Below are 23,336 nucleotides of genomic sequence, written 5' to 3'. Positions count from 1 at the left end.
GGGGCACAGATAGGTTTCTTGAAAAGAAGTGCAGCAGGCTGAACCTAATGGCCTTTAATGTCCAAGCTAAGAAATCTCAACTTTCGAAATTTCAGACTTTTTGGAGACAACTTGCATGTTGCATTAATGTCCTTCCAAGCCAGAAATTCTCAATCTCTTTTTAGTTAAGAGGTATGTGTTCCCCCAAAATGAGGCCTGGAAATGTATCACTGAGAGCTCAATGCCTCCCTTATCATTTCATTTGTGGAGACCTAAAAATATTACCCTCCTCAGTTCCTAACATAGTACTGACATACAACAACATAATGTGAACAGAATGTGATCAACATAAAATCAATTAATGAAAGTAGATATGGCAATACATTCTGGTAAATTATAATCTACTCCTTTCTGCCTAAACTACCTATTAATGTAATATCAATACCATGTGTATACAGTTGGCAATCATATACATATAATCTTTAGTGACAGCACCTACCCTTATTGAAGACCTATTATGTGAGCTTTATGCATAGTATTTCTCACATCAAACCTACGAGACAGATTCATTATCCATTTTACAGATGAAGAACAAATTTTGAGAGGTTAACTTATTTACTCAGAATCACATTTTGTAAATGGTCAGGCTAGGATCTGACACCTGATTTGCTTCTAGAACTCACACTTTTATTATTATTTTTTTAAGTAGCCTTCACACCCTGATCTCATGACCCTGAGATCAAGACCCGAGTTGAGATCAAGATTCAGACACTTAATTGACTCACCCAGGCACCCTGTAGAACTTGCATTTTCAAACTACTTCACAAAATGCTATGTTTCAAAATCTTGTGTTTCTCTATCTCCATAATTCATCAATGATATGCTTTTCCACAGTGTGGCTGGGAGTATAAGTAATTACAATAAAATGCAATACCCAGTGACGTTATATTGCAGAAAACAACAATGGCTTTAGCATCTCAAAGATCTGTGTTCAACAAAGTGGCAGTAAACAGGGGGAGGTGGGTGGGGCAATGAGCGAAAACAGGTGGTGGGAATTAAAGAGTACACCTAGCATGGTGGGCACTGAGTGATGTACACATTTGAGTCACTATATTGTAAATCTGAAACTAAAATAATACTGTATGTCAACTATACTGGAATTAAATTTTAAAACTTAATAAAAAAAAAAGATCCATGTTCAAGTCCTGACTCTTACTAGTAATATTACCACCCCATGAATATACTTAACTTTCTGAGTGCCCATTTATGTCATCTATAAAGGAGGAGTAATTATCTTGCAGAACTGTTCTGAAAATGAAATGAGTATGTATGTAAAGCATATTGAATGGTACCTGGTAATGTAGTAAGCATGCAATAAACACTGTTACTATGTTTGGATATATGAAGCAGAACAGAGGAAACAGATATGCCTAGAAAATGAAGCACACAAGTACATGATATTCAGAAGAGTTCCTGCTAGTTTCAGTGTCTAAGCTGAGCATGAGCCTCCTTCCTAAGTCTCTGAGGATGACTCAAGGTACTTGAGGCCCATTCCCTGACTACCTCAACATGTTAGTAGTGCCAATGGTAAAGTCTGCCCTGAGATCAAAGACTGAAAGGAAAGAAGAAAGACTAAAGTGTAGTGTACATGTGAAGTGCTGAGATGAAAGGGCTCTGAGTGTTTCCAAGCTTCTGGCTGAAGTGGGTAGGAAGCTGGCTCTCTGACTTCTTACTGGCTGGTCAGGATGGCCTGTCTTACCCCATGACACAGCTCACTTCTATCTTAACCACGAACTACTGAGGGGAGCTTGGGTGCTGGGCACAGAAAGGATGAGAGCATGCCAGGACTATCTCACACCTTGCCTCAATACTAGTATAGGAGAGTAAATTTAAGTTCCTCAGAGTTCAATGCCTGGATCTTACTCTAAAACTGTGCAAGGACAGGCCTATTTCAGGTTTAACATCAAAACTATGAGCATTTAAAGGGACTGAGGTTTCAGTTTAACTTTGTACACAGAAATAGTTTGTGCTATTTCTACTGGGGAAAAAGACTTTGTGACCTTTAGAAAAACAATATAATTACTTTGACTCCTCAAAATATAATCTTTAAGTTATTTTAAATAGTAGGCAGCATTATTAGAAAAGGCAAATATTATTTAAAGTAAATGAAGCTACAGACTAAGGGAGCAATGGACATTACGACTGCTCTTTAGAAAGTTGTAAGATTCATGACTTCATGTCTAATAAAAATGTCACAGATGCACAAAGATGTTTTTGGGATTCAATGCATCTAAAAAGAATGACTTCAGCATACCTCTGGCTTTAAGACAAATGGAAAAAAATTTTCTAAAACTATTAGGATACTACAATTATCAAGTTAAAACGTTGATTATCTGTACCACAACTTCTTTCACCTTCCACCTCCATTATCTAAACAATGTTTTTTTTTTTTTCAGTAGGTCCAAGACAGACAAATTAGACACATGCCAGAAACTAGGCAATTACTTGTATTTTCTGTATGTTTCATGTCTTAATAGTATTCTTCAGATATTAGGAAGTAGGTAAATTTTCATGTCCACCCTTCTTGGTTCTAGCTGCCAGCATTAACTCATTCTGACCTCTAAGAGCACCACTGTGACCCCCTGTTCACTCCACTGCCACTCCCAGAACTTAGCACATAATAAATACATCACCTTCACAACTGATGTAAGAAATTAGAGAATGCCCTGGCAAAGACACCATGTTTAAACCAGTAACTAATTTCTGTGAAGAATCCAGATAAGAATGAATCCAGATAAGAATGATGTACGTACCTGTACCACAGGATCTTTTGGTTGGTGTGATTAACGAGACATGAGCTGTGTCTGTGCATGGCCCACCTAGAAACAGAAAGGCAGGCACATCAGTCAGGACATATCTTCTACATGCCCAAAGTTGCTATCCTGGATAAAGAGAAACCTAAAAAGGCAGGGATCAACCTGCAAATATGCATGAAGAGGGGCAGTAGGAAAGATGGTGGTGGTAGCAGAAGGCTAATTTCTAAGGACCTAATTTTAGCTCAGCAATTTAGACTACAGGTCCACAGTCTTTCTAAATTACAACATGCTTTTCATAAAAAATTACTGAGTTCCATAATGTTCAGAAGTTAAGGATATAATTTTAACTAGAATTCTGATGCAGGTGAGAGAAAATTACCCAAAAGTTTGGGAAGATGAGTTTTTCCACAAAGCAATAAGCAGGAGCACTCCCTCTTAAGTTGATCTCGGCAGTCACCCTACCTTTAAATTTATTGTATTTAATAAATGGGCAATAAATTGCCCATAGCCTTACTTAAAGAGGGAGAACACCCAAAGGAACAAAACACTGCTTTACAGAAGAAATAAGGATCATTTTAATATATAAAGAGAGCATTACTGAACAAGGAAGAATATCTAGTTCAATTAAAAGACTATGATAGAAAGAGGGGCTTTTATGGAATCTTGTGAGCCCAGAGATCTAGTAGATAGACATAATTCAAGAGTATGCAAGAGATATAGTCAGTTTATATACGGGGTGAAGGCTTGAAAAGCAGTAATTTCATTCTGCACAATCAGGACCATCAACAAATTCTTAAGTTGATATTGATATATATACCCCAATACTCCCATATTGGAGACCACACCCTACCTTCTGAAAAAGGAAGTTACTGTATAAACATGAATACTAGTGGTTCTTGACATACCCTAGGAAGGGCAGTGGTGGTGATCATAAAGGAGTAAAACAGGCAAATGTTACACTATTCTGAAAAGGTTCCTCAGGTGATGATGACTAGCAAAGGGATACATGGTTTCTTGGCACAGCTGTAAGCCAATAATGACAAGACTTCCTATCACTGAAGTTACCCACTGAAAAGGAAGGAAAGGTGAGAGAGCTCTGAGCCCTATCCTAGAGTTCATGCCACCAACATCCATAGGTTTAGGGACCTGGAGATCCCACGTAAGAAGTTCATCATTAGTTCCACCCTTTCCTACCCCAACGCCATAAGAGCAGCAAACCTTAGCAGGTGTAAGACGACACAGAGGGGAAACAGAAGGGAGGAAAAACCAAGCAGGTGTATTGTTAATGTCAAACAGGTCTTAGTAAGTCCTACTATTTGTCACCACATGGGTTAGTCTCATGCTCAAGGAGTTTATATTTTTGTTAGGAAGACAAAATTTGTGTAAAGAAAAAACAATACATGACAGCAAAAAAGAGCTGAATGGGAAATGATCAAGTACCAAACACTATGGAACAAATAATAAATGCTAAATGTAATCAGGAAGAATGTTATCTATCACTGGCCAGCATCACCTGGAAATACATCTCAAGAATTTGAAAATGAAGGACTGAAAATTAGAAAGGCCAAAAAAGCAAGACATTTCAATTAAAATTTTTTCTACAAACATCACAAACTAGAGAAAGCTCAACATGCTAAAATTCCAGAGTCCAAATGGGCAACTGTGACATGACAAATAGGCAACATGAAGAGAAAACAGGCTGCCGGAAAACGGATACAGATCCCACATCCATAAGAACCCTCTTGACACTGGCTTCTATAGTTCCATAAATAAGTTAGCTTTTTCCTCCACGTGAGGTTTTTGATTTTAGTTTTGTTTTTTGTTGTTGTTGTTGTTAATCGAAGCATTTTGATTTCTGGGAAATGATAGGCTGTTACAGAAGACTCCATTTAAAGTCCTGCAGCTACTCCCTACTTGCTCAGTAATCCTGGGTAAGTTTAATAAAAAACATGGACGTCATAAATTGCCCATAAGCCACAGTGTTGATGAGATCATCTGTACAAAAAGACTTCATAAACTATAAAGCTTTATATTATGTATCATCACTTTCTCTTCCACCAGATTTTATGCTCCCAAGAGCCAAGACCTACTTTGTCATCTACTCTTGGGTCATGACAATGTCAACAGTGGGCAATTAATAGTGTTTATTAAGTGACCACTGCAAGCTGCTTGATGAAATCGGGAGAGTGCATTTTTTAAAAGCTTTTTTTTTTTTTTTTTAATTTTTTTTTTCGGGACAGAGAGAGACAGAGCATGAACGGGGGAGGGGCAGAGAGAGAGGGAGACACAGAATCGGAAACAGGCTCCAGGCTCTGAGCCATCAGCCCAGAGCCCGACGCGGGGCTCGAACTCACGGACCGCAAGATCGTGACCTGGCTGAAGTCGGATGCTTCACCGACTGCGCCACCCAGGCGCCCCTTTAAAAGCTTTTTTTAAATTGAGGTATTAAAGAAAATACTAGAATGAAGCACATAAATCTTAAATAGACACAGTGAAGGGTTTTAACATATATATATATATATAGTTGTTATATATATATAGTTGTTATGCAAATATATATATATATATATATATATATTTGCATAACAACTATCAGATAAATATACTAGAACATTTTCAGAATCCAGAAAGTTCAAAGGAGCATTTTCAAGATACAGATTCCCAGACCCAGACTCTGGAAATTTTGATGCAAAAGGTTCAGGTGGGCACAGGAAGCAATTTTAGTGCACATTTTAAAACCAGCTGAACACAATGTAAATATTAACAACCCAGTCAGTTCTAATCTCTGATAACATTTTCTTTAACTCCCAGCTCAATATCTGGCCAAGATCACAGAGTACCCACAGCATCGCAAGCTGCACAGAGCACAAGAGTCAATAACAACCTAACTAATGGAATACTTTTTTAAAAGGATATGACATAATTCATCCAGTAAAATTATGAGAAAAGGGAGAAATTGGTCACATCAAGACCCCTAAAGAAATTTAGCTGGGACTCATGACTTAACACTCCCATGTTTACAAATGTAATCTTTACCTCAATCTGTAGATTGAGAGCTGATCCTTTTTAAAATTCCTAATGAATGAATTTCTGTAGGCTTTGGCAAATACGCAAATAACTTTAAGGCTACCTAGCATATCTCAACATGCATCATCATGAAAGTGTTCTCCAGAGAGCTTGTTAAACTAACAACCCAATCCAATGTATTCACTACATTATAATAAACTACAAATAGAACCATAGTTGAGCCAAAACAAATTGACAGCATGAGTAACTGGCAGTGATAATATATCCCAGCTTTGATAATTGGACAATATTATAAACAGAAAGCTTGGAATTAAGTTTGGTCTGGCAGACTATAACCTATGAAACTCTTTAAAATCCAAAACAGATGCATATGAGCACCACACATATATTCTACACTAATTGTGCTGTCATACAAAATTCCTTTACTCTCACATAAAAGGAAGAGTCACAGGAGATATTATCTACCTTTACACAATTACAGATCTTCCTCAACTTACGATGGGGTTACGTCCCAAAAACCCATCATAAATTGAAAATCCTAAGTTGGAAATGCATTTAATACACCTAACCTACTGAATATTCTACTTAGCCTAGCTTGTTTCTTAAATGTGCTCAGAACACCTACATTAACCTACAGCTGGGCAAAATCATCTAACACAGAGCCTATTTTATACTAAAATATTAAATACCCTGTCTAATTTATTGAATAGCGTACTGAAGGTGAAAACCAGAATGGTTGTATGGGTACAAAATGGGTCCAAGTGTATTGGTTGTGGACCCCTGTGATGGTGAGGCTGGGGGCTGTGCTCACTGCAGCTGCCCAGCATCACGAAAGGGTACTGTAGCATGTATTATTAGCTGAGGAAAAGATCAAAATTCAAAATTCGAGTATGGTTTCTATTGAATTCCTATGGCTTTTGCGCTATCGTAAAGTCTAAAAATCATCCCAAGCTGAACCATGTTAGTTCAGGGACCACATGTAATTCCAAATCAACTCTGTTAAAATGAATACAGAAAATTAAGGACCACTCAAGGGGAATCTTTTCAAGTTTTTGTCCACAACAATAAAAATATAACATGGGTGCCATGTGGTTATAGCAAACAAAATAATTTTGAGAGCTGATGGTGAGGGTCAAAGTCAGGGCACCTGTTCATCAAATAATGGAGTTGGCTTTTCTTTACTGGGCTTTCTAATGCCTGAGGGAAAGGCAGCATATGGTCAAGTCATTGTAAATCCTGCTCTTATTTTTGGCCCTACCTCCTCTCCTTTCCAAGCAGCAGGGTACACAGAGCTAATAACTGAAAAGCAAGGTGAGGAAGCCTCTTCACGACTGGCTTCTATAAGTGAATAACGTGTGTGTATGTGCATGTGTGTTATGTGTTGAGTGGGATCATGGTTAGGAAATGAAATGTATTTCAAAGCACAGCATGATTCACACCATTACTGTCTAGTCTACAGTAGTGGCAATTGAGTTCAGAAAAATAAGTTTTGGGTTTTTGAATATGAAAAAAAACAAACACCATAGTTAAAGTTCCTTCTTTAATAACAGGCTCTCTGCGAATTCTGAACCAGATGATATCAAGATTAACCAACCTAAACTAACTTTTAGACAGTCACTGAGAGTACTTTTTTGCTTTCTTTTGCTAAGACATATTAAATATCTGTTTTTTCAAATCTCTTCACTATCTGCTGATATTTAATAACAGACTATAATTGTGCATTTGATATTACATCCAGAGAACTTTTTACTAAGTTTCAATAATTTAGAGTCTGGAACTTCAAGTAAATAATGTTTGTGGTAGCTTGTGGTTTGTGGCCACAAGTCTGAACACACTATTTTGTCTTCTAGGGGATGTTTCTATTCTTGTGTTAAAGGTGTCCTACATAACGTAGCACTATGGATTCCATTTGCAATTTCACATGAGAGGCATGAAATAAAATTCTTCGGCTATATTCCCAACAAGAGATCTTTATACTGTTTCTAATAAGGTAGTGGATTTTCTTAGAGAAGCAGTACTAACTTCAGTCCTGTACAGTTGAAGGGTCAAATCTGCATACTAACTTCACTGTAACTTGCAAAACCAGAAGGACTGAATGAAGGTATCCCATTAATTATCAACATTCAAATTTCAAACTGAAGTAGAACTCTTAAATTTTCTGTCAGATTCCTATAGAGTTACTGAGTATGTCAAAAAAACCTCTGAGCTACCTATGTAGTAGTCCATCTCAGACTGGTTGAAGTCTGTGACTCAAGGAGGAAGCAGAGAACACAGGCTTAGAGGCAGCTGTGTTTAGGATTGCAATCATCTTAGGCACTCTAAATCTAAGGCTGAATAAATACAGAAAAATAGTATTTCTCCTTAACCCCGAAAATAGAGATGAACAATCTACCCAGAAAGGTTTTGTTAAAACAGCTGTGATGACTGGTTATTTTTGGCTTCTGGATCCACTAGCCCTCATTGGCTGCAGGTATACCATGTGTTAAAGCACATCAATTAGGAAAAATGGACTGCTCTTCATGGTAACTGCAAAACATTAATACACAAAAATAGCCATTCCTTTTGCAAATTTATAACACTTCAATATTCTTGCTTAATTAACATGACATTTACATAACAGTATCTAATTAATTTCCAACTAAAGGCACTATGGGCTAATTAGAAATGCATCATCCTTTTTTAACCAGCTTGTCAATTCCACTCTATCATAATCTGCACATTGTTTACCTTGCAGCATCTCACTTTCCTAGGCTCAGTGTTCAAAAGGTGATCTCTGACAACAGATTCAAGAGCTACAATTCTCCTCACTCTTAAGAGATTTATAGTATCTTATCAAGAGTTTTTTTTTTTTTTTTTTTAATTTTTTTTTTCAACATTTATTTATTTTTGGGACAGAGAGAGACAGAGCATGAACAGGCGAGGGGCAGAGAGAGAGGGAGACACAGAATCGGAAACAGGCTCCAGGCTCTGAGCCATCAGCCCAGAGCCTGACGCGGGGCTCGAACTCACGGACCGCAAGATCGTGACCTGGCTGAAGTCGGACGCTTAACCGACTGCGCCACCCAGGCGCCCCTCAAGAGTTTTTTGATGAGACAACTCAAAGAAAAAAAAAGCAAAAAACAAAAAGCCTATGCAACAGAGATAGTGAAATAAACTCTACATTGTCTCCTGATGTGGCTATATTAAGAATGTAAAACTATCTTTTAAAAATATTCAAAGAATCTAGATTTCTTTTGCAATAAGATATTCCTTCTCTAAAAAGCCTTCAATACACACACAGACACTTAAAACAGTAAATGGTAAGAAATGACCAGTAAGAAATGAATATCAAGGACAGATCAGAATGCATAAGAAAATAAGTCATCTCCCCTTCAGAAAAAAGTCAACCTCACCCTAAACCTGCAAATCATGAATTGTTTTAATCAGAAAGAACACACCTAATCTATCTACATAATTGAGTTTGAAAAGCACCATTGATTAAAAACAAGGATACATAAAGATATAATGAACGGAAATCTAAGTATACAGAAAATCTTCAGCACAGATAATAGCCCTCCCATTTCTCCAAATGAAACTTTCAAATTAAACCATTTACAAAGCTTGTTACAGAATCTAAGTGTTAATCTCTCAGTCAGAAGTTCTAATCCTAACTTACTGCATGATCTCTCGCACCATTTAGATCTAAATTAGGGATTCATGAGAAGGGGATTTTCAAAGTGGGTCACAAGTTGCAATTGGCAGATATCTATTCTGCTTATAAAGGGCTTCTCAACAAAATTTCATTACCATTCTACCCCTGCTCCCCTAAATAAGTATCATGCTGGGCAGCTCTGCAAATGTTACTGTATGTTTGTGTGTGAGTATGCTTATTAGCCTATTTGTCCAATAGAAATAAAATTAAAAATCCTCCCATACCACCTTCCCCAGAGAACAGCACTACAAGCAAAATGAAATCAGTATGCTTTCATTCACCTAGTACTGATGGACTCTTACAGGAGTTAAAGTGGACATCCCTGCTGGGGCCAGGGAATGTGTTTTGGAAGAAATACTCTCATGACCCAGCAATGGCCTTAAATGGAATGAGCCTCAAGGGCAAGGGTAAAGTCTGACTCATTTTAGTAATCTAGCACGTTAGGTTTTCAAAAATGTATTTTCCACTGCTAAATGAAAATGACTCAGGCCAAAAGCAGTTACTGAACATACATAACTATTCAGAAGGGAAATGGAACAATTTTAAAAATAGTTGATTTTCACTATATTTACATGTTGATATAGCACAACAGTTCTCATTTTAGTCTTGGGAACTTTTTACACTTAAAAATTATTAAGCACACTAAAGAGCTTCTGGTTATATGGGGCATATCTACTGATATGTACCTGATCTGAAATCAAAACCGAAAAAATTTAAAAACACAGCTTCACTTAAAATTCACAAAATAATTACGTGTCAACATAAAAACATACCGTTTTAGGAAAAGCAATTACACATTTTGAGAAAATTATAAAGAGTTGTCTTAAAGGAAGACATCTGAATTTTCATATCTACATTCAATTTTAAATGAAGGATATCACGAAAAACCACCCTTCACACAGATACACAGTGGGAAAGGAAGGCCCTTATGGTGCCCTGAGTCGATCTTGGGGACTTTATAGGTCCTTGGGCCACACTTTGAGGAGGACTGGTATAGAACAAAAAAAATGAATCTAAAGGTTAATATAATTTCCAATTTCTCCATACTTTCCTCACATGTCAATTGGTTTATTCTGGTCTTGCAGAGACCAACTGGATGCACTAGTAGTAATAACAGTAAAACACTGAGCTCATTCTCAACAAAATGTTCAATATTTAAGCAAATACAGAAAGGCAAGGGGGTAGCAGAATAAACTCTATGGTCATAATTTCAACCAGGACATTTTGTTTCTGCTACTTATATACTAAGAGTAAAAACGTGTTTCAAGGAATTCAAAAAATTCTGAGCAATTAAATGTTTGATTTCAGTTTTTCAGATGTGATCTCTCAGAACCCCTTATGATCAGAACAGAGCTTCCAATACATTAGGAAACTGACAAACATCCAACATCATATCCAAATGTGATAAAGTCCAATAGCAATTAACATTGAAATTCTAAGATACCACCATCTTAGGGATCAAAACTAGAACCCTTTTGGGGCACCTGGGTGGCTCAGTCGGTTAAGCATCTGACTTCGGCTCAGATCATGATCTTGCGGTCTGGGAGTCCAAGCCTGGCTGTCAACTGTGCTGACAGCTCAGAGTCTGGAGCCCAGTTCAGACTCTGTGTCTCCCTCTCTCTCTCTGACCCTCCCCAGCTTGCACTCTCTGTCTCAAAAATAAACAAACATGGAAACACACACACACACACACACACACACACACACACACACACACACACACACACACACACACCAAAAACTAGAACCCTTTTTTGAGAGGTCCAAATATCACCTAGCTAAAAGTTCTATTTTTAGATACTTCTTTCTCTGTGATAAAACTTATTTAATATGGATATGAAATCAGGAGCTGTCACTTCTTCAATTTAGGCTTCAGTTCTAACTCTTTACAGGCATAACTAACGCCCAACACAGATTTCTGTATTTGCATTTTACCATCAACATGAGCATGAATCTCATAACATTAATGGAGGAACCACTCAGCAATTATAAGAGCTTTTATTTTTGACATCATAGTTCAGCTACCAAAGATGCTCTCCTAAATCTTGGCCTACGTCAGCAACTGAAAGGCTGCAATGCCCTCCTCAGAAAGAAGTTACTTGTGCATGTTCTGTGTAAGACACTTTAGATAAAATGGAAAAAGACATTATTTAGGCCACAGATACGGCCTGTGGACATTTAAAAAGAATTCTGAGTGCAGGTGCCTTCTTCCTTGGCCTTTGGTGAACCTCTCCTATAGGTAGCTGCACACTGCTGTCAATGTGTTCACAGTGACATCGGTTGTAAGGTACCTGCGTCCAACCTCCTTGTTCTACAGAAGCAAACGCTAGCAGGTCTTACCAATGGGACCTCTCTTTGCAAAAACAGAGCCACAATTTGAATTATGTAGAGAAGTGTTTATACTGATATTTTGAAATTTAAAAACTTCCTCGCAAAGATGGCATCCTGTTTCTATTAAACCAAAAAATTGTCCTTTTGATAGATCAAAAAGTGACATGGTTTATGAAATTACAGACCACGTGAATATAAAACATAAAGTATATATGTAGTCACTTTTTGGCAATGGCAGCTTTGAATTTTAAGAGAGAAGTTCACAAACACAATTAAAATATAAAGTTAAAATAACCACTTTTAACACATCCAAATAGATAGCCCTATTAGAATACGATTTTTTCAGCCAAACGCTTCTGTCATAACAAAACTTAGATTTAGTTTCAAATTGACACTGTCACCCATTACTTGTATCAACGCAAAATAAAAATATGACAATTGCAAAGGGCTAAAGCTGTGTGAAATGTAATTGTTCACTGTGACCTTTACTTTCACAGCAAAGTACAGAATACTTCACTTAATAAGAACATAAAACAAAAATCTGCATTTGCAAAGAGGGGGGCAGTGATAATGTTGCTTCAAAACCTAGTCTGAAATATCAGTAACTGTATAATCTCATAGGTGCCTGAGGAAATCTTTATGGGAAATAAACCTTTCAGATTTGTAGACTTCTTAAGGGAGCCTGAAAAATGAGTATTTAAAATCTGCTAGTTTTCTGTATGGCAAAGGGGAATCCTAAAGGGGGAAATTGAAGTGATAAAAGAAATACTTATAAGCAAAAACTGTTACTTCACAAGCAAGTGGCTATTTGCATAGTTTAAAAAAAAAAAAAGACAGTCTTCCATTATTCCAAATCTCTGGTGGATAAAAGAAATTAACTGTCACTACAACAAGGCAACCAAATTTCAAAATTTGGTAGGGAAACTGCCTTTTCGAGGTGCTTCATCTTGGGGTTACTGAATGGCACAGTCACAGAAAATAATAAAAGAACATTAAATAGCTGTTTCAAATCAGGTTCAGGCAATAGCACACTTCTCTTTAATGTGCCAAAACACATGAGTTTTCCAAAAGTTAAGAATTAGAAAACTTTTCTAAGTATTTAAATTAGTAAGCATTTACTAAGTACTGCCTTGCCAAGCACTATGCTGGGTGCTCTGGGGAAAAGCAAAGCAACATATAATAAAGTCTTCACTAATTCTGGACTTACCCTAACTTGGTACAAGGAGATGACATTATTTTGTCAAAAAGATAACCAAAACAATATGTGATTAGATGTTACAGGTAGGAAGTGGAGGAATTCCTTGGAGGAAGCAATTAGTGTTGATAAAATGGTTTTGAGATGGCTTCCACGAGCATGAATAAAAATGGTTAAGACAAGTGCCAGGGCATCTTCTGAGGACACCAAGGGTCTAGCATGGTTCAGAGCTGAACATCACTGCTGAAATGGGTAGCCTGGTCAGATACAATCAATGAGCGTCCAGATTATAGTGGAGGATGCCTGATACAGAATTAAGAATCTAAATGACCAGATGATGATAAACCAACTAAAGAATTTCCTTTCTTGTTTAACATGCTTTCAATGGGAGGTTCTTGTGACAAACCTAAGGACTAGGACAAGAGTAGAAGATATGGCTATAATGCTGTAAAAACACAATGGTGGCAGTGACAACTTTCCAGACCTTTAACATCTCTCCATTAACTAGAAGACCATAAACAAAGAAATTAGGTAATATAACCAATATCAGTGAAATTAAGAATAAGACTTAGTTTGTGTACTTGGTATAATATATACTCTAAAGCTAATAAATGAGTGGTGCCTGGGTGCCTCAGTCAGTTAAGTATCCGACTTTGGCTAAGGTCATGATCTCAAGGTTCATGAGTTCAAGCCTTGCTTTGGGCTCACTGCTGTCAGCACAGAGCCCGCTTCGGATCCTCTATCCCCCTCCCCTCTCTCTTCCCCTCCCCGGCCTCAAAATTAAACAAACATTTAAAAAATATTAAAAAAAGTAAAGTTAATAAATGAAAGTTATGCATTCCAAGAAATTTAGAAGAATAGATGAAATGGATGTTTTTAATATCAAAATTGACTTTAAATAAGGTAGAAAATATGAAAAGTCCAATATCAGATATCAGGCAATCAGCTTTATGAATAAGTTTTTCCAGCTTTCAAAGAATAGACACGTTACATAATGTGAGAACATAATACAAAAACCTGCTTAGAGCACAGGAAAAGATGAACAGCTTTCTATGAGATTAATGTAACTGATGCCAGAACTAGACAGGAATAGCATGCCCACAATAATATAAATACACATATACATAAAATTAACTCACTTGTTAAAAAGGTGTAAAATTTAAAATAAAATTAGCATTTTGAACCCAGCAGTATACTGAAAGAACTAGTAGAGTTTAATTCAGGGAATGCAAAGATAGTTTAATGCTGGAAATCCATTAAATTAAGAGATTACATATTAAAAGAGAAATCCATTTGATCATCTCCAAAGATGCCCCCACCAAAGGTATTTTATAAAATTCAACACTCCTCTCTGACTTAAAAATAAAAAGTGAGCAAGCTATAAATAAAAGAATTTCCTTCAACTGGTAAATAATAGCTACAAAAACAAAAACAAAAACGCCACCACAAATACTAAACCGTGAAATGCTACTAGAAGTAGTCCTATTAGAGTTAGAAATGAGAAAAAGAAAAATATATAAAGCTGGAAGGGAGAAAATCTTGTAATAAATGTTTAAGATTTACAAGAAGAAATGATAGGTGTTTACTCAAAAATATATAAGATTTGAATAAATGAAGACAAACAATATTCCTATGAGAAGGCCCAATAGTGTATTAAAATGTCAATTATTTCCAAATAAATCTACATATTCCATATAATCCTAATCAGAATCACACTGTAATTGTTAATACAGCTTGACAAGCTGACTATAAATTCATCAAGAAAATACAAAAGAGGGGCGCCTGGGTGGCGCAGTCGGTTAAGCGTCCGACTTCAGCCAGGTCACGATCTCACGGTCCGGGAGTTCGAGCCCCGCGTCAGGCTCTGGGCTGATGGCTCAGAGCCTGGAGCCTGTTTCCGATTCTGTGTCTCCCTCTCTCTCTGCCCCTCCCCCGTTCATGCTCTGTCTCTCTCTGTCCCAAAAATAAATAAATGTTGAAAAAAAAAAAATTAAAAAAAAAAAAAAAAGAAAATACAAAAGAATAGCTAATATAATTTAGAAAAAAAAAAATAAACTAAAGGGGACTAGCTCTACCAGACATCATTACATACCACAAAGATATATTCCAGTTTTAGGAATATACAAGTAGACAACTGGAATAAAATAAAAGAGCCTAAAAACAGATCTGTGTTTATATAATATTAATGGAATTACAAACCAGGCCTATTTAATAAATGGTTTTGAGATCACTGGTTCTCCATTCAGAAAAATTATAAAGGTAAATCCTTATACTCCTATCATATACAAAATGAATTCCAGATGGACTCAAGAGCTAAATATAGAAAAAGATAAATTATAAAAGTATTAAAATACATTAAAAAATATTTTTATAACCCTGTAGCAAAGAAAGCCTTCTAAGAAAGACACAACCCTAGAAGACAAAAGACCAACAGACTTAACTTTAAAAAACCTGTAAATTTTCAACTAAAATTTCAGACACCCAAATCAAAATTAAAAGCCAAGTGACATACTAGAAGAAAACATTTCAAGATACGTAACAAAGACTTATGAGTTCCTACAAATCAGTAAGGAAAAGAGTTAATAAAAAAAAATAAATAAGCAAAGAATAGAGATAGGCAAATCACTGGAGGCATGAACAGTTAACAAATGTGCAGCAGGGCTCAATCTCAGTATCAGGAGATGTCAGGGGAATGCAAATTAAAATGAGCTATTCTTTTGCCTACTGTCTCCTCCCCCCAGAACACCTAACAACGGTAAAAGTACGGGAAACACTCTCAAATACCATTCTTAGGGGTATATTTGATAATGTCATTTTGGAAGTTAATTTGGGCCATGTATATCAAAAGTTAAAATATATATATACATATTCTGATTCCTTAGTTCCTCCTTCATGTATTCATCATGGAAAAATGACACATGCACCATTAGTCATGTACAAAAATGTCTACTTCACATGGCTTATAGAGAAATGTTAGAAAGTCTCAAAAAAAGAGAAGATAATAAAAATATGAAATACTATGCAACAGCTTAAAAAGAAGTAGGCAGATCTTTATGTATTGATCTGACAAGATCTCTAAAATATACTGTTAAATGGAAGAACAAGTTATAAACAATAAATGGAATATGCACTCATTTGAATAAAAATGAAGAAAATTGGGGAACCTGGGTGGCTCAATAGGTTGAGCGTCCAACTCTTGATTTCGGCTCAGGTCATGATCTCAGGGTCCTGGGTTTGAACGTTGGGCTCTGTGCTGAGCATAGAGCCTGTTTAAGATATTCTCTCTCTCTCTCTCTCTCTCTCTCCTTCTCTCTCTGCCCCCTCCCTCCCTCCTTCCCTTTCCCTTTCTCCCTCCATCTGCTCCTCTCCCCTAACTGCATGTTCTCTCTCTTAAAAAAAAAAAAAAGGTTTTTAAAAATGAAGAAAATCTTTATGTATGCCAAAATACATATAACTTGAAAAAGAATGTATAACCCAAAATGAATAAACAATGGTTATCTCTGGAAAAAATGGGAATTTAGCGGGGCTTGGGGGTGGAGATATAAAAGAAGTATTTTCACCTTCTATTCTATATAAACCTGAATGTTTATTGTGTATTGTGTATGTTATTGCTTTACTTGTGTACTTAAAAAATAGGATTTACAAATCTTTTAAGAAAAAAAAAGCCATCAAATGAGTAATTTAAAAATCATTGTTTTGCTTTAATTTGGTCTTTATTTTGACTACTTGTTGAAGGTCACATGATCCTATAAAGTGCCTCAACAAGTTTCAACCCAGATAACATTATGGAATAGAAATAATTTCAGTAAGAAAACACTGCTAAACTGCTCAAGTCCTTCTGCTTTTTGACAGGGATTAATTTAATGATTCCATACACTGATTCCTGGTAAATTACAGCCATTCAATTTGATACATCATATAACTGTACATTATCATACTGTACTGCAAAGTATCAATCTTTTTAGTACATAGCCATAATAAAAGCAGAATGCTTTAGAGAATCAGCTCCAGGATAAATAAATGCACTAAAAAAAAAAATACCTTTAAATTAAAATCAAAAGAGACATTTAAAGTTTGGGCATTCTTCATTATGGGAAAGAATCTTCCACTTTGAGACTATTATATATCAGAAAAGCTCCATCTGTTGTATAATTATCTCTGATAAACGGCCTGATGCTTCGAGCTTCATTAGAGAAAAGGGAAGAGAAAGACACATACAGAAAGACTATGAATAAATCTCCCCACCGTATTTCACTTAAAACCAGCCCAGCAGGAAGTCATAAAGTATTTTTTTAATAGGTAATATTTTCTAAATGTTCTACTAGAATAAGCCAGCCTGTTTTGCCCAATATCGATCTGGTTTTCTGAAGTAGGCATAGTCCAAAAAAGGGAAAACTAGTTTCGCTGAAAGATTATTAGAAATTTAATTGGTAAAAACAAACAGTCTAACTACTTGGTGGCTGTGATATTCATTTTTCAGGGGACATTAATTTAACCACAGATAAAGAATGTTCTCAAATTTCTATTTTGGGAATCACTGTCATAATTAAAAGAAAATCCAGCCAGCACTTGGAAATGAAGCTTTAATCATTAACAATCTTCATTAACATTCCAGTTACTATGGTTCTCACTTTTTCTGTATATTTTCTTTTGGCTATAACAAAAGCATCTCTTGGGTGGATGCAGTAGAGAAGAATATGAAAAATCTGGAGTATTATAGATGAAAAAGGCCCAGAGCTGAGTGCTAGTCCTGTCATGTGACTCAAGGCAAATTAGCATGCAAACCTTTTTCTCAGCTGTAGAATAATAGGAAGAATAGCTGCCCTGCCTACGTTGCACACGGTCAGAAAGATCCCAGGAAAATAATATTTGTTAAAGTGCTCTGCTAAACAGGGGTTAGCAAACTTTTTCTGTAAAGAATCACTGGGTCTTTGTAGCAACTACCCAATTCTGCCATTGTAGTGCAGAAGTAGTCATAGACATAATACATAAATGAATGAGCATGTCATATTCCAATAAAACTTTATCAACACTGAAATTTAAATTTCATATAAGTTTTACATGTCACAATATATTGTTCTTTTGACTTTTTTCCATCATCTAAAATTATTACAGGCCACACAGAAACATGTGATAGTCTAGATGTGGCCCATGGGCCATATTTTGCCAATTCCTCTCATAAACAATAGTTTTATATATGTGGTGGCTGCTGTTTATTTCTTAGTATGTGCCTCTACAGAGCTTAGGAAAAGTATTCTGTATGAGGTGGGCACTCTCTAACTGCTGGATTAGAATGTCAGAATATTTGTGGGGCGCCTGGGTGGCTCAGTCGGTTAAGCGTCCGACTTCGGCTCAGGTTATGATCTCATGGTCCGTGGGTTTGAGCCCCGCGTCGGGCTCTGTGCTGACGGCTCAGAGCCTGGAGCCTGTTTCAGATTCTGTGTCTCCCTCTCTCTGTGACCCTCCCCCATTCATGCTCTGTCTCTCTCTGTCTCAAAAATAATAAACGTTAAAAATAAAAAAAAATAAAAAAAAAAAGAATGTCAGAATATTTGAAAACAAGCCCATTTCTTGCCATCACTCTTTCCTAGGTATGGATTTCAACTGTTTGAGTATCAGTTCTCTTCCTCTCTTGCCTTGAAAGAAACAGACCAGCCAAATCTCCTCCAACACCTCTATTTCTATCCAGTATGTAGTGGGCCTGGGAAAAAAAACCAAAAACCAAAACCCAAAACCTAGGTAGGTACGCACATCAGAAGTCTCCTAAACATGTCTACCTGTGACATGCTCAGGATAACAAGCAAGCTGATTTATAAGACAGAGAAATAAAAGGACATTTTTTCATCTTTTAAGCCCTATCTGATAAGACCCTGACTTAAGGTGACCAGTCAATATGCCCCTCATTTAAAAATAAAACAACTGGGGCGCCTGGGTGGCGCAGTCGGTTAAGCGTCCGACTTCAGCCAGGTCACGATCTCGCGGTCCGTGAGTTCGAGCCCCGCGTCAGGCTCTGGGCTGATGGCTCAGAGCCTGGAACCTGTTTCCGATTCTGTCTCTCCCTCTCTCTCTGCCCCTCCCCCGTTCATGCTCTGTCTCTCTCTGTCCCGAAAATAAATAAAAACGTGGAAAAAAAAATTAAAAAAAAATAAATAAAAAATAAAAATAAATAAAAATAAAACAACTGGTTCCGGTGTTTTCTATCTACAACCTGACATTATCCTTTCCCCCTTTAAAAGCTGGGTCGAGGGGCGCCTGGGTGGCTCAGCTGATTGAACATCCAACTCCTGATCTTGGCTCAGGTCATGATCTCACAGTTTGTGAGATTAGGTCCTGCCTACGGCTCTGTGCTGACAGTGTAGAACCTGCTTGGGATTCTCTCTTCCTCTCTCTCTCTCTCTCTACCCTTCCCCCTCTCTCTTGCTCCCATTCTCTCTCAAAATAAACATTAAAAAAAAAAAAGTTGGGTCAAGAAACAGAAGTACAAATCACACTTCATCTCCTCTATGAAAACCCTGGAAATTGGGAAAACAGCGAATAAGTAGCAAAAGCAGAAGAAAGGTTATTTTGTTCTTGTTAAATGTTTATGCAACATTCCTTCCTCTGTAGTTTACATTTGCACGCAATGTCCTTTATACCATAAATCACCACAGAGGCAGGAAGTTATGGTGTGATGCCAGAATCAGGCTACTGTGATCTTGGGTAAGATACTGAACCATCATCCTGTGCCTCCACCTCCACACCTGTGAAACAGATATGGTAACAATCTCTACCATACAGGGTAATTATGAAGATAAAGTAGGTTACTGCAGATAAAGTATTTGGAATAGTGCCTGGTACTTGAGGAGTCCAGAGGTAGCTGTTACCACTGTTATAGCATTTAAATACTGTGACAAGTCCTTTGGTCACTCTTTGAGTTTTGTTTACACTGCTTTTTTAAACAAGTTTCTAATGGCTTAAAAGTTCCACAGACTGTTCTGTAGTCACACAACAAAGGGAGAGGAAGAGGTATGTGAGTGTTCAGACAAAAAACACAAACTTTGTCTGGAGCTTTTGGATATCTGTGTTATTTGACATTCAGTCAGGTTTTAAGAAATTCTTCTGGGGGGCGCCTGGGTGGCGCAGTCGGTTAAGCGTCCGACTTCAGCCAGGTCACGATCTCGCGGTCCGTGAGTTCGAGCCCCGCGTCAGGCTCTGGGCTGATGGCTCAGAGCCTGGAGCCTGTTTCCGATTCTGTCTCTCCCTCTCTCTCTGCCCCTCCCCCGTTCATGCTCTGTCTCTCTCTGTCCCAAAAATAAATAAACGTTGAAAAAAAAAAAGAAATTCTTCTGGATAAAAATCTGCCCTGCTTCTTTGCTTTACATGCTTGTCAGTAGTTCTTACCCTATCTGCAGTCTTTTTAGAACAGCACTAATGCACCCAGACTCTGACCACATATATTTCATTTCTTGTCCTATATTCATTTCACAGTGGGAAGTAAAAAAGCAGATATAAATAATACCCATTCTCTTGATTATTACAGACAAATAAAAACTTTCCACAAGTCCTGAAGAATACACTACACTTCCAGTTCTACATAGTAACAGTAGACCCACAATTACTGTATAGTTAACAAAGTATGCAGTACTCAGATCTGCAACACAAACCCATTTCCCAGCAACTCCCACACCCCACATCTCTTTACCTCTATATAAGAGAAGCTACGAAGGGCCAACAGATGAAATTCTGGTCCCTTGAGGTTGCTAAAAGATCAACAGAAGTAATCCCCTTCCTCTGCTTCCTCCACTCTGCTTCTACAGTACACCATAGCTGCAGAAATCTCTAAGGTGCCTATCGATCAGGCTGTCTACTCTCACCTGGGTCTTCACTGCTACTTGGCAACCACCATAATTATCTCATGCTGACTTACAATGCATCTACCCTAATACTTTAACAAACTTCCTTAGTTTCTTCATCCCTATATCCCCCATCCACAAACCAGGCACACATAGTTTTCAATCTCGTTGAGGTAGCAACACCCACCTGAGAAAGCTTTTACAAATAACCTGCTTACTGACCACTGTTCATGCTGCTGCCTCCCTTACACCCCAAATTCTTCTGAACCCATTTGGGAGAATAAGCCAGAATCTCAGGGAGAAGCATATATATTTGAAAAGGTGACCTCCTTGGGGGATAGAGACCTAACCTTACTCATTTCTGTAGCCAGTACTTAACCTAGTACCTCACATATAGTAGGCTCTCAGCAAAGATTGCTAAATGAATATACAAGCCACTGAAAAAGATTATTAAATAGCTTATACTTAGGTAATCAGTCTCAAGACCATCAAATCCAAGTGTCTCTGGTCAGCTGACACTCTCTACAGCATTTTAACAATGATGAGGCAATAAGCTATTGTGGGTGCTTGCAAACACTTGCTTTGGAGCCAAATTAGTGGGCTGGAACATAAACTGTATTGAGAAGCAGAAGCTCTGTAACTTTGGACTGAAGTTACTGAACCTCTCTATTCTTTACCTTCCTCGTCTGTAAATACAATAATAAAAGCACCTACCTCATAAGATCCTGTGAAAATTAAATATTACTACATATAAAGAGCTTAGAAGAGTGCTTAGAATATAGCAGACACTTCATAAATGTGACCTTACATTTTCATTATTTTTTAAGTTTATTTATTTTGAGAGAGTGCACATGTGCAAACAGAGGGGCGGGGCAGAGAGAGGGAGAGAGAGAAACCATCTCAAGTAGGCTACATGTGGGGCTCAATTCCACGAACTGTAGACCATGAGCCCCATGTGGGGCTCAATTCCACGAACTGTAGACCATGACCTGAGCCCAAATCAAGAGTCTGACGCTTAACTGACTAAGCCATATTTTCACTATTATTATGAAAGACCACATCGTAAGTTGAAATTTGTTCCTTGGCTTCTGTGACCTTACCAATTATCATTCTCCTCTTCTCTGACTTCTTCAGTTTCCTACTCTGTCTTGATTTCACTCTCAAGGTTCTATTCTCACTGCTTTTAATTGCTCTCATCTTTGCCAATCTCATTTAACCATTAAGGCTTCAACTATCATCTCCCAAGTGTTTGAAGCTCACTCTGACTCCCCCTTCTCCTGAGCTCCAACTCAAACTGCCCACTTGAACATGAAAGTCATCATCATATCTCAGATTAGCAAACCTCAATTCCTCATATCTGTAAAAACCTGAGAACTACAACAATGAGCCTCATAAGAGTTAGGAAATGAGATTTGTTTCAGAGAGTTTAACTCAAACACAAAATGGTTCAAAACAGTAATGTCATCAGAGAGAATGGATCTGAAGCTGGTAGAACTAGACATCTTTACTCAGATGGAAGGTATTTATTTATCAAAAGAAAAAACACGGCAGTGTACAATGGACCAGAATTGCAAGTTATGGAAACACAGGAAGTGTTGTGTCCTAGGGGCTCCAGAGCTCAGGGTGGGTGTAAGCCCAGGCAGAGAAAGGAGAAAAGGGTATGAAGATGTAATCTTGCATTGGATGCAACACCTTCCCTGTATGTAGAGTGTACCTCACAATCTGCTGGACTCAATTAAAAATTCACTTCATTTTAATTCCACTTATTGAGGCCATACTTTGCCATTTGCTATATTAAATCCTTGTTTGGTTGGCTTTCCAGAAAGGTCTGCCTCCAGAGAAAATGTTTTAGTCATATGTATAAATTTTTATTTCCAATCTCTGTTACAGGATTTTTCATGATGAATTAACAAAGTAACTTTTGGTTATAATTTGAGTTTCCACATACCTTAATTATAGAGAGACAAAGTGCTGATCTTGCCAACACGAAAATTTCTATTCTCTGTGGTAATTATGTTTCCCATTGTGAAGTAACTAATCAAAAGCATGGATTCTGAAGCCAAATGTCTAAATTTGAATCCTGGTTCTAGTATCTAGTTGTTTGTGACCACAGGCAAATTACCTGACCTCTTTGTACCTATTTCCTTATCTGCAGGATAGGGATAATGATAGTATCTACTGTACTGGATTATCATGAAGAATAAGAGGGAAAATTTGCAAAACATACAGAACACTATCTTGCACATAAAGTGCTCAATAAATGATAGCTATTATTATCTTCCTCTTGCACACAACTTGGCTGCTCAAGCTGTTTTTTGTGGTCTAATCCTGGTATGTATGAATCCAATCAGGTAAGATCCTGGCCAGCTCCAATCTTTCCCTTAGACAAGGAATTCTTCACCTAAAGGCTACAATGAGCTTAAAAAATTTTTATTCAAAATTGGATAGTATGTATTTTTCTGAGA

At 37.3% G+C, this 23,336-nt stretch overlaps 1 protein-coding gene across 3 annotated transcripts in view; it reads right to left on the bottom strand.

The window, feature by feature from the left end:
- The window catches only part of ZFAND3 (zinc finger AN1-type containing 3), a 326,629-nt gene that overhangs the window by 54,198 nt on the left and 249,095 nt on the right, over positions 1 to 23,336 (bottom strand). For all 3 annotated transcript variants that reach the window (XM_086706746.1, XM_086706747.1, XM_086706748.1), the window contains one exon: positions 2,793 to 2,858. In XM_086706746.1, the coding sequence (XP_086562872.1) occupies positions 2,793 to 2,858 (66 nt within the window). The remainder of the gene's footprint in view (positions 1 to 2,792; positions 2,859 to 23,336) is intronic.

The sequence above is a fragment of the Puma concolor genome, chromosome B2 (assembly GCF_028749965.1).
Source record: "Puma concolor isolate L17-30 chromosome B2, mPumCon1.1.hap2, whole genome shotgun sequence".
NCBI lineage: Eukaryota > Metazoa > Chordata > Mammalia > Carnivora > Felidae > Puma > Puma concolor.
This window is presented reverse-complemented; position numbering and strand designations above follow the sequence as displayed.